General features: G+C 32.1%; 1 protein-coding gene across 1 annotated transcript in view; it reads left to right on the top strand.

Annotated features, from left to right (window-relative positions):
* Positions 1 to 12,871, top strand: part of LOC128998154 (glycine receptor subunit alpha-2-like) — a 194,505-nt gene that overhangs the window by 137,777 nt on the left and 43,857 nt on the right. Inside the window, exons 2-3 of the mRNA XM_054424163.1 lie at positions 7,494 to 7,582; positions 8,684 to 8,751. Of these exons, the coding sequence (XP_054280138.1) occupies positions 7,494 to 7,582; positions 8,684 to 8,751 (157 nt within the window). The remainder of the gene's footprint in view (positions 1 to 7,493; positions 7,583 to 8,683; positions 8,752 to 12,871) is intronic.

The raw sequence follows: 12,871 nt of genomic DNA on the forward strand, positions 1-12,871 counted from the left end.
TACAACCATAAAACCATTTAGCGATATAGCAATAAGATACTACTAACCAATCAAGTAATAAACATGCTATTACAAGGCTATTAAGTTGAAGAAAGTGTTAATAGAGCAAATAATACTGGTAGGCCTCCAAGGAATACGTAGTCAAATAGATAACTTCAAATGTATTCTGTCTACGTGCAATATAACTATCATTACATCGTTTTTGTCAGTTGATTTACACATTGTTATAGCCTTTAGAAGCATTCACATGTTTACAATTGGAAATCTTTAAAATTGGAAAAGGATTGCAATGAATAGTATATTATAACAAGGATTTAATTCAGATATCATATGCGTTAGAAAAGATAGAATTTACGGGCAAAGCTATAGAAAGTAAAGAATAGCAGATGTTAGTATTTATTGTAGAGAAGAGCAGTCAAAGTTTCTGTAAAATAGAAGATTGAGTATGCAAGGGATGAGGGTAAAACTTTCTATAATAACATCCCTCCTAGCCTTACACTGTAGCCCTTATCATACCCTATATATCGTTAAAACTACTGATACGATCCCTAGAGTATAGTAAATCTCTAGGAACCCAATATATCGAAACAATATTTTAAAGGAAAAATTGTGTTTACAATAGATTGTATAGTGTGTAAATTAAGTTTTGAAACAAATCTGTATATTTAAAGCCGAAATAGATAGAAATATTCTGTTTGTGGCGTTGATTAGAGGATGACATTTAGGGATTTTTTTTAAATATAGGGTTGAATTAAGCTAATAGCCACCTCTTCCATCCCTAAGTGTTTACAATAGGAGAGTAGGCATTAACTCAAAAATGTAGCAAAACGATGAAAAAATAAATTAAACTAAAAATAAATCAATGTAATAAGAATAACTATGCAATTTCAATGAATGTATACTGTTTTCACGACTGGCTGAAACCAACTTACTTACTATTAACCGCTGTTTACGATGAGAGTTCAGAAAAAGGTTATAAAGGTTAAAAAGGTTAGGTGGTATATGCACTGTTATAAAAATGCTTCAATAATATAAAACTTGTTGTAGCCTACAGGTTTTATAGAAGTGAATAGTATATAGTTTAACATTGATGGGCAGCTAAAAATTTCAGCCGTATCTCTGAAGAAGTTATTAAACGTAGACAAATTTATATTCTAAATGGTTTGTCTGTTACTCAACGCGCTATTACGATCACTAATTATTTCTTAGAGGATTGCTTAACCTGCCTCTTGTACAAATATAGGAGAACCTATCTCTTGAACTAAGTATTTATCTTTTGCAATAGGTTTGGTTAAGCTTGATAGCTTTACCTAGCTACACTCGGCTATGAAAACAACGGAAGGTGAACTAAATACTATCAGGTTAAAAGTTAACCATTCAAAAACATTTCAAATAAATTTCACAGCTAAAACCACTCAACCCCAAGAACCACAGGAAGAAAACAATATTGCAACAGTGAACCATACTAAATTTTTAGGACTCAAACTAGACAACACACTAACTTTCAATAAGCACTCAGAATTCTTGATCAACAAACTATCCTCTGCTTTTTATGCAATAAAACGAATAAAAACCATAGCATGGAAAATCTAGCAATAATAGCCTACCACTCACTCATGGCATCCCACATCAAATTCGGCTTAATAGCCTGGGGAAGTGCACCTCAAACATACATAGAACCAATCTTAATACTACAAAAAAAAAAGCTTTAAGAATAATAAATGATCTTCCATTCAACACACCCTGCTGACAGTACTTCAGAGAAGACAAAATATTAACAGTTATATCCATGTATATCTGTGACACCATTCTATACTCCATACAAGAAAACAACAAGACAAGAGTAGAAATTCATCAACACAATACAAGGAAGAAAGAAGATATGGATCTCCCTTACAAAAGATTAAAGAAGGCACAGGACCAACCATTGTATATTGGCATACAATTCTACAACCACCTTCCCCAAAATATAAAATCCCTAAAACCTAACAAAACGAAATTCAAACAAACCCTAACAAATCATCTCACACAAAATCCATGCTACACTAAACAAGAATTCTACACTATTAACTAAAACAGACATGCTCACACATACACTAAACACCAGCGAAATAGCCTAGTCTGTTATGATATCCAAACCAAGAACTCAGGTCAAACTTTGACCAACAATAAACTTCCTGGGGCTTTGCCCAAAGAAGAAGACGTAACCCTGTCTTAAGGAGAGTGGCGGTGAAGAAGAAGGTAAAGGTAAACTAAAAATGGCATATAGACGAGAAAAAAATATTCATTACAAGATATGCCACATATTTCTGTTTTCTATTGTGGAAAGATTTAAACTAGTGTAAACAGTTATCTACAAAGCCTTCACGTACTTTCCATGTTTAAAAACGAATTACTGCATTAGTCCCGTCAAAGAGGGGTTAAAGCAAAGCAGTACCAGAGTGGCTAGATTCAATCAAGTTTACATACCACCCACAGTTTCCACATAACACTACTCACGTGTGAAAATACATTGTACGTGCTCAGAATAGTTGGAAAAAAGGATTTAAGTCGAATATTGTATAATGTTACTTGTTTGATGTTGAGCTATTTCTCTGATAACTATTGATTCAAAAAAACGTTTATAGTCTCTCGGAATAATTGTTTTACAGAATTTAATTTTGTTTTTTTCAGATATTTGTTTTATAAAACTAATTACATGTTACAAACCCCAGGTTGAAATCAAATTTAGCACATTTTGATGTCCATTTATTGCCAAACAGATTTTTCCTTGACACAATGTATAGTGTGTCATCAGGTTATGTAACCTTGTGTCAGATCATATTGTTAATGGGTTTTGATTTAAATGAATTATTTTTCGCTAATAATAATATATTTTTTTTTGTGTTTGGACATTTGTTTTATAATTTTTCTTTTACGGGTGGGCATTCTATGTAGCTATATTGTCAGAGGTACAAGTTTAAACAATCTCGACTGAAAATTTTGAAAAGATTTAAATTGCACGAATGATATTGGTTAATATAACTTCTACATAAATATAGAATATATCTTAAAATTAAATATAAATCTTAAATATATCTTAAAATTTGGAATATGTAATTTTAATGTTTTCAAAGATAAAGTATTGCACAAATCTCTGTAATACAATTGTAAAGATTGAGTGGTTTAGAGAAGTTAAAACGTTAAAATGTTTATTAGTTAATGATTTTTTTCTGTCTGTGGACGTATGCCTAAATCATAAAGCATTCCTTAAAACGTGGAGTGGGCCTCTAACCACACCACTCAAACAAAAGCAGCCGTTTGCCACAAGTGTTGTGTGCGCCCACACATTCTTACACAATATGCCGTACGAATATAGTTTGCCTTTTCAGGGACTTATTTTAATGAATTTTTCAAATTTATTTATATCATATTAAGCTATTGACATTTCAATAAAGAAAAACACTGTTTATTACCTGCACAGTGACAACAAAGCCAAATACTAATTAAATTTGTTTTATTTAAATGGAAAATAAATCCGACATTTGTAATGAAATATTTTAGTGAAGATCCAACCAGGGGAATCAAAATAAGCTTAGCCTGCAGGCTTGCTGCAGCGGATGTTTTATGATTTTGCATGGACATTAGATGAACCATTATTGAAAAAAAAAATTAACGATAGAATATTTACCCCATAATATAATCGTCCGTTTGTTACGGATTTTAGCCTAAAGTACGGATACCCCTTGTTATTTATCAGTTACAACTGCCACTTCAGTTGATCCACTTCCAATTACCCAAAAAACAAAAACTTAATTTAAAAACTTTTACTTTATTCATAGGACACGTTTAACTGTACCATCACTTTTACCCAAATCATTGATATTGTCATACATTACGGTCTTTTTAACTTTATTTTGAAAGCTCCTGTTGGTTTGAGGACCAAGTAGGTCAGATGTGGAATTTCCTGCTATATGAGTGGAAAGTTTACCACTCAAGTGGTGTGCAGATTGTTTGCTTTCTGCAGACTTGGAACCGGTGGCCTTTAAAATACAGCTGCCCCTGCCTTCCTAGATATGTTCCTCTGCTTAAGTCAATAATTCTGGCTAAATTTGAATTTGTAAAAATAACATGCTTGTATTTTGTGTCAAAGGTTATATCCTTCAGGGAGCGCATTGGTCTTAAGGGCACAAACGAGTTCATTGATATTTGTAACCCTTTTTCTAAAAAAAAAAATCATATGATTGACGGAAATCAAAAAAATAAGTACGTTATTTGATGTTGTGATTGTTTTAATAATATACAACTCTATTTTTTCATATAAAATACCAATCTAGATTGATTGATTGTAGAACGCGTAAGTGGTATAAATGTTATTTTCATTACTCTACACACGAAAGTACACTTTCTAAACGTAAAATGAGATAAGAAAATAGGTAATTCCCGCTACTCCACGGAAAAGTTACATAACGTTAACTTTCCGTGCGTATGTACTGCACGGAAAGTAACCGCTATGGGATTTTGCGGTGCAGTCAGATCAGCTGATTGTATTGTTGTTGAAAACACATTCCTCGCTTATATATTGACATTGTCAGTTAGGTTATGTTTGTTGAGATAGATTCTTTGAACTATGTGTACTAATATGGATAATATTCCTGAAACTTTGATGAACAGAGCGGTAAGTGTAACAAACGAATTATTGCCTGATGTGTCGCGTTTAAGATACGAAAATGAATACGATAAGCTTTGTACTTGGTGTCAAAAAGAAAACATTAAACCTAGCCAGGTTAATGATGACATACTTCTAGTCTATATGTCAGAACTGTCGAAAACTATGAAACCTAGCACCTTGTGGAGCAAGTATTCAATGGTTAAAAATGTCTTAAAAGTAAAAGAAAATCTTGGAAATTTAAAATTTCCAAAAACAGTTGCATTTTTAAAGAAAAAGTCTGTTGGTTTCAAACCTAAAAAAGCGAATGTTTTTACATCTGATCAAATTTCTCAGTTCATGATCAACGCTCCCGACAAAGAATGGTTGTTAAGTAAAGTAATTTTGACGTTTGGCATTTTTGGAGCCCTTAGGCGAGATGATCTATTACGCCTTAGCATAAATGACGTAAAAGATTATGGCAGTTTCATTAAGGTTACATTGAGAGATGGTAAAACACATGCTAGCAGAAGTTTCATCATTACAGACGATGAATGTACGTATCAACCCTGCTAGCTAGTACGTAAATATTTGTCTTTACGCCCATCAAAAATGACGAGCCCTAGACTTTTTGTTGGCTTCAGGCAAGGCAAGTGCGTAGCACAACATGTCGGGAGTCATACGATTTCGGATGTTCCCAAAAAGGTCGCCCAGTACCTTAAGCTAGAACAGCCTGAATCCTACACAGGTCATGCTATTCGACGCACATCCGCGTCAATGCTGGTGGAAGGGGGAGCGGATTTACTCACACTCAAGAGGCACGGAGGCTGGAAAAGTGCAACCGTTGCTGAAGGTTACATTGAGGAGTCCATAAATAGAAAAATTGATGTGTCTAAAAAACTTTTTTCAAAACCAAGTACTTCAATCTCAAATCAAAACAATTCCTCTTTGAATTTACTTCCAATCAGAGACATTACTAATTCAATTTCAAATTACAACAATTCCTCTTTGGATTCACTGCCACTCAATAACATTTCTAACAATGATGAAGAGGTGAATCTGGTTTCAAAACAATATTTTACAATCGACGATGTAATTTCATCAGAAGAAGATACTGTGCAAAATCGCAATTTCATTCAAGAAAATAATAAAGTTGATGGAACACACTCGGAAGTCAATGTTGCAGAAATGAGAAAAAACCTAAAGCTACCACAAAAAATGTTAAACATAAGTGAAAATCAAAACTGCGACTTTAACATACATTTTCATTTTCATTAATAAAGATTTATCAGCGTGTTGATCCTATGTAATCATCAAAGGTCTCTTTCTTTATTTGTTTATTCATCAGCTTGTTCTGTAGTTAATTTAATAAAGATACTTTTTTTTACCCAAAATAGTCTGTTTTTCCTCAAACTATTGGCCATGCAATTATTAATAAGTGCACGGAAAAAACTCATAACGTTAAGTTTCCGTGCTTATGTCGAGGTACATACACACGGAAAGTTAGCGTTATGAGTTTTTTCCGTGCACTTATTAATAATTCAGAGTTGAGTTTTTTTTCATTAGTTCGGTTTTTTCTCTTAATACTAAGTTAAATAAACGAAAATTTTCATGTTTTTATAAGTTTTCGGTATCGTAATGAAAAATAATGTTCAATACTCGCCTCGAAAGTGTCATTGCGGGGCACGATGGCGTTTCCAGCGCTCGGCTTCGCCTCGCGCGAAAATGCCATCTCTCCCCGCAATGAGTCACTTTCCAGTCTAGTAATGAAAACTACTATATTAAACTTTATAAAAAAAATTGTTGATTTGTTTAAATATTTTCACGAGACAAAGACTGATATGACCTTGTAGCTAATAATAATTTACAATCGTATTGTATGTCCATAAATGGCGATATAAAAAAAGAGTACGTCTAAAATTTTGAGGGTGATTTGGTGTAAATGATTGATCTTGGAATGTTTTTATTACTTAAACCAAGAGTTTGGGCCGACCCATCAACGCCCCTGCTATTTCTTTTTAACTCAACCCCTCCCTGAAAAGTAGCTGTGAGGTCGAATTACACAGCTAGCTAGATAACTTAAGAGGATAGGAGGTAGATAACTTTCCTTTAATTATCAAAATACAGTAGTGCGTTTTGGGTCCTTTACACTAAAATGTCTTTCCCACTAAGAGGGTTTGGTATTTTAATAAGAGATTAAAAATAATATGTAACTGAACTAGTGTGGTTGATCAAGTTTATAAAATTGACACATTTTTCAATCTTTATTGTTCTTAAAACTCCAGGCTACACTTGGTCAGTCCACATTAGTCCTTGGCAAACCCCTGAATATGGCTGTTTTTGACTTTCAAAGTCCATTATACGCTTTTAGGTGTTTCATATAATATAAAACCAAATGCTAGTGGATTTTACAGTAATCTACGCAATTACTATAAAAAAAATAATTTTTATCACCAGGAAAAACATTTGCTAAGGATACAACTCTAAGTTACCTGAAAACCAAGTAGCCCTACTATTGAAACTTTCGATTTATCGAAACTGAGTTTATAAAATTTAGACATAGTATAACACATTTGTCGAGTGTAAAGTTCCAGTTTTCACTTCCAAATCACAGTATCGCAATTCCGTGACAGATTAGCCTGCCGGGCTATAGATATCATCTAAGTTTATATTAGACGTGTTTAGCAGTGCTCTGTGCCGTTGATCACCAAATCAAACTAATATACATAGTTGAAACATTTTTAACACAAAATGATAATTTCCGGCAATAGAGCCTAACCAATATTAGAAAACCAGTTCTTAAAGACCCTGACTGCGTTGGACGGATAGATGTATTGTAATAATTCATAGATACATCTTGTTTTAGGTACTGTGCAAAAGTTGACCACCTTCAAATCCTGGACAGTTTGCTGAAGAAGGATTACGATAGAAGAGCAACTCCTACAAACCATCTTAGTAAGTACTGTACAGTATACAGATCTACTAATAATAGGCCTACACTTAAAAATGTAAGTTAACAGTTAAAACAGCTAGTTAAAAACTGAGAAAACGTAAAATAAACTATGTTGAATATAAGAGTATCTAGTTTTGTTGTATGAACTATAAACGATGACCTTAGGTTCACGATTCTTAGTTTTATTTTCGTTTTGTAGATGGCTTACTAATTTGCTATTCTGTAAACCTATATTGTAACGTAAAATATAATTTAAGTAATTATTCATTTTTGGAATAAATATGGAATCAGTCACATACTTAGTACTCAATAAATAACATGTTCAACAAGTTTTGAGGTTTAGACTTACATCGAATAACCACTTGACTAGTTGTTGTGTTTAGACAAAAATTAGTCACAAAGTTTACAAATCTGCGTGTTTTGTTAAAACTGTTTAATAACTACGGAAAGCAAAAAAGATTAATAATACTTGAAAGGTATATTTACACTTTTACTGCTTTGACAAGACAGTTAATATATATATAAATTCGGTCATGGTGATCGATTTTTATTGGACACTCCAATTACTATCGGACCCAATAGGCAAAATAAAAAAAAACATTATGAGAAACAGTATTGATGTAAATACATATTTTAACTGTCATTAGGTGTATTTTATTTACCCTCCGTAAAATTCATAACATGTATTATTGAGAAGTTATTTAGAAACGAAATAATAACGGTAAAGTGGTATTATATTTCAATTCAAAGACCAACAACTTACAAAAGTAAATGCATAATTTATTTTAAATTGAGGTTTCTCTAGTCGATAGATCACAAAGATATAGAAAACAGAGAACCTGAAAAACAGAGAATAAAATAAGAATCTCATGTTGATCAATCTTCGCCTTTTTCTCCTTCTCCTCTAATTTGACCAGATTAAAGCAGATCTTTTGATCAAGCAACGGTTACCTTAGACATCAACTTTAAAGATCGTGAATAAAATATTTGTGTCATTAGATGGGGTCCAAACCAAAACATAATTTGTATTCGTAATTTGTATACAATGCTGGACATATTTCCCATGTTAAATAAATTTAACTCATTGTTAACCATTTTTTCAGATAACGCTACAACAGTCTATTGTGAACTCTACATTCGAAGTTTTGGCTCCATCAGTCCTGTTACTATGGTAAGATATACAATCATCCCTAACTTTAATGTATACGCTTTTTTGAAGTTATACAGAAAAAGAGTAAATTTTTACGGTTTTAGGTAGAAAAAAATGATAAGAATAGGTTTATAAAATAGTCTATGGTTTCACCAAGATTTTAACAGCAAAAACAATTATATCGTGTGCTTTTTACATCACAAAATTCCCCTTAATTACCAACCCGCTCTCTTTGAAAAAGAAACAGTTGTTTACACGTTTGCTGCGATATCCGGCAATGTGCCCTGCTTTTTATTCAGTATTTACACAATACAGAGCGATTAGCATCCAAACATTGATTGTATTGATTTATAATGCTTCAACTTACTTAAGGATGCCAACCATAGATCTTATTTCTGTCTAATTCAACTTATATCGTCTATTTGCAAAGAAATGGTTGTTTACAAACTTAATTGTTACTATTCATGCAAAACAAACTAGTATTTCAACTAAATAATCAGATAAAAATACAAATACAAATACAAATATATTTATTATGAAAATTACAACAGCTTGGCCTCACCAAGTTTATAAAACTTGTCGGTGAGGTCCAATTGATACAATATAAGGCTAACAAACAAATAATTTACATTTTTTTCTTTTTTTGAACAAAGATTTCGTAATGTCCTATATTTCTACGGCGGTTTGTGGCAGGCACTTTAACTTAAAACAAAGTAGTTGGCAGCACACTAAAAAATCTAAAATGTAGTGACATAAATGAAAAGATGTACAAGCTATTTAAAATAAATTATGTATAACAAAAATTAACGTAGTAAGATATTGTCTAACATAGTTTTAAGCCAAACCCAAGTATTATTGTGGTTAAACTAGAGTATTTCCTGCGGGATCAGAATCGAAACTATCAAAAACTAACAATGGTTTTAACCCACTAATTATCGATGTCAATGGTTAATAATACGTCGACTTATAGTGACATGCCCAAAAAATAATTCAATGCCGCCAAGCAAAGGGAATACTATTAACGAAATAAAAAAGAAAACAATTTTAACACATGACTTCACGAAACATTTGTATGTCGTCTTAACATCATAAATATTTTTAACACCTGGAGACTGTACTGTTTCATAGCTAATAAGGTTCGCTTGTCGCTGAAGATGCCTGGTTATTATAAAGCTCTTCCTGAAAACAACACTAAAACAAATTACTCACACTTTTCTTCAGGGGATGGTGGCAGGGTGTTAAACAAAACGTTACCCATTTCTTGGCGTTAGTAATATTTCCTGAGTAAAACTCTTTTAGAATGTATTTATTTAGAGTTTATCGATTATTTCATGTATTACTAAACGCTGTACTATATCAAGTATTATACCAATAAATGCATATTGAGACATATATTTGTTATTATTAGACAACTGGTGTTAATAACTAGCAAATAACTATCCTGTCATCAGAGGCATTCCATTCATTTAGTGGATCAGGTAAAACATTTAACTGATCACATTACTATATTCGGGAGGTGAGACTTCTTATATCGTATTTAAAATTTATAAAAGACCACTAAGAGCCAATGCTTTACTACCATTTTACCAACCTTTTAGATTTTGCATTGCTGAATGACTGCAATTTATATATCTAATTATGAGATATCAGACTGACCTCTACAAAGAGGCATAATAGAAATTCCAATGCATCTTAAAGCTAAAATCACAATAATGTTCTAGGTTTAATGTTTAATGTTTAAATGCTTAAGGGTTTATACCAGGTTAGAGTCTAAATTGTATACAAAAAAATTGTCCTTTTCCGTTATACGACTAGGCCTACTACTGAGTGTTGGCATAACTTTGGGTATCAAGAGCCCTGCATATATTAGCTCCCATGCATTTTTTTGCATTATATTTTTAAATCATGAACAAACCTATGTATATATGAAATGTTTAAGCTGGAAACAATAGTATAATCTTTTAAAGATAATCTTTAAACAACTGAGATTATTATAATAAATAAGAAAGAGGTATTAAATGCAATTGATTGATCTTCCAATTGTAGCATACCTACCTACTTTTAGTAGTGATTGTTTTACCTTGTATTAGTTACTGCAGTGGACTTCTTCTCATATCTAGACTCTAGCGAATTCCCCATAGTAGGAAATAAACTATTACCGTAGGTTTCATGGTAAGACCTAGACCCGGATCGATTTACATTTTCGTTTTGAGGTCTCTGGAGGCCAAAAACACCCTCCGGTCAAAATCATATGTCCATTAGTACGATAACTCTAGAAATCTATCCGATTTTCTAGAAATTTGGTACAAACGTGTAAACCTACGTTTGTTCGAACGAGTTATCGAACTAGCATGATCGAGCTATGGAATTAGTAGTGCGGGGTGGTTTGTAAGTATTCAGACTCTGGCTCGATTGTAGTGTTAAAATTGATTTGTTAATTTTCCATGCTTAACAATACGTTTGTTAGTAAAAATCATATAGGATTTATGGGGGGTTTAATAAGGGGAAATTAGATTTTTTACTATTGCTATGGCCTTGAACCAAATCTTCACTTATTGTTTATAGAATTCCTTAACTTAAAATCAATAGTTTAGTATTTTGAAGCGTGTTGTATGCCTTACTGTTACAGAGAAATTAAAACAAGAGGATATTTCTTTTTTTTTATATGGAGAGTAAATAAACTATTGTAGCATCCTTCTAATGGATAATGTTTGATAAAATTTGACGATTTCTTTTATTTCTTATTAAGCTATCCACAATTAAATTAAAAAAAGACACCTGATTACCTTCCCCGTATTATAAAATCTAAGTAATAATTAAAATTAATGTTATTTAATAAGGAATTAACAAATTTAAGGAAATATTTGAGTGAAAATCTATCCAGGTAAATAGAAATTTGCTTAGTCTGCAGGTGTGCTGCGGCGAGATATTTAAACTATCTATTGGCATGAGTTTCCTTTCCATAGTCAATTCTAGGATAAAAGAGCACCTTAATTTATTCAATGATTCAAGATTCAGATTCAACATATTTTATTATTATTATTATTGGACTACGCTATGCTACAGATAACTTTGCGAAAACAAACTAATCGTGTGTAAAATATTTATTTACCTCTAATTGATCATATGCTTCGTTTTCACTCATCTCATTCAAATTCTTTAGGACTGTTGGTGGTCATAATTTTATTATAATTGTCTGCTCCCATAAAGAATTATTTTAACGGTCCTAAATGATTCAAAATTATAAGCTAAAAAGCTATGCATACAGCGTGGTTAATTCTATGTAAAACTATGTTTCAATTGATAAAAACATTGAATCAACCATTTTGATTCAGATCACTTATATATTTAAAAAAAGGCAAACTTATCTCAATTACACATAATTTTTGCCACAGTGATCAACAAAATTTTTTATTAAATACTGAGTGGGTACTCTTCATGAAGACGAGACTGCTGAAATGTAGTTTTGGGTTTAGATTATATAAAAAATAAAACTATATCTACGAAAAAAAACTTCGACAGAAAAACGTTAGTTTGTTTCCGTTAGTTCACTACCACTACCTTTTTATTTCGATTCTGATATTTTCAACAATTAGCCTAGTCCAAGCATATAGCAATTCTAAAATGAAACTAAACTAACCAACCAAACTTTTTGATTATGAAAAAAAGTCTTGTAGTGAATAAACGGAATCGCATGCGTACCGAAACTGATTCATATGACATATGCAGTTAAAAAGGTACGTGCGATTTAAATTTATTTAATTATATTATTCAGTACACTTAGACATGCCCAATTATGTGGAGTTTCAGTGTAGTACCTACTTGAGATAACTTTTCCATAGCTTACTAGCTATTGTGTGAGCAACATCGCAACAACAATCATTGTTGGACTCTCTGTTAAAACTATTTGTTTAACCACTAACAACACTTACTGTTTGCTTGAATTTAGATAGTAAACTATTTACTTACAGTGTAATTTATGTTCTAAACACTTTACTAGTTTTAACCACCCCGTTGGTGGTACTGACCCTACATTTTGCATGCTGTAATTCTAGCAAAACCATCAGATTTTTATGAATATTGGTACAAACGTTTAAGCCTACGTAATTCGAACCAGTTTTCGAACCAGCATGATCGGAAC

The sequence above is a fragment of the Macrosteles quadrilineatus genome, unplaced genomic scaffold, assembly GCF_028750875.1.
Source record: "Macrosteles quadrilineatus isolate MER2022 unplaced genomic scaffold, UCM_ALF_1.0 Scaffold_7__1_contigs__length_78375512, whole genome shotgun sequence".
Classification (NCBI taxonomy): domain Eukaryota; kingdom Metazoa; phylum Arthropoda; class Insecta; order Hemiptera; family Cicadellidae; genus Macrosteles; species Macrosteles quadrilineatus.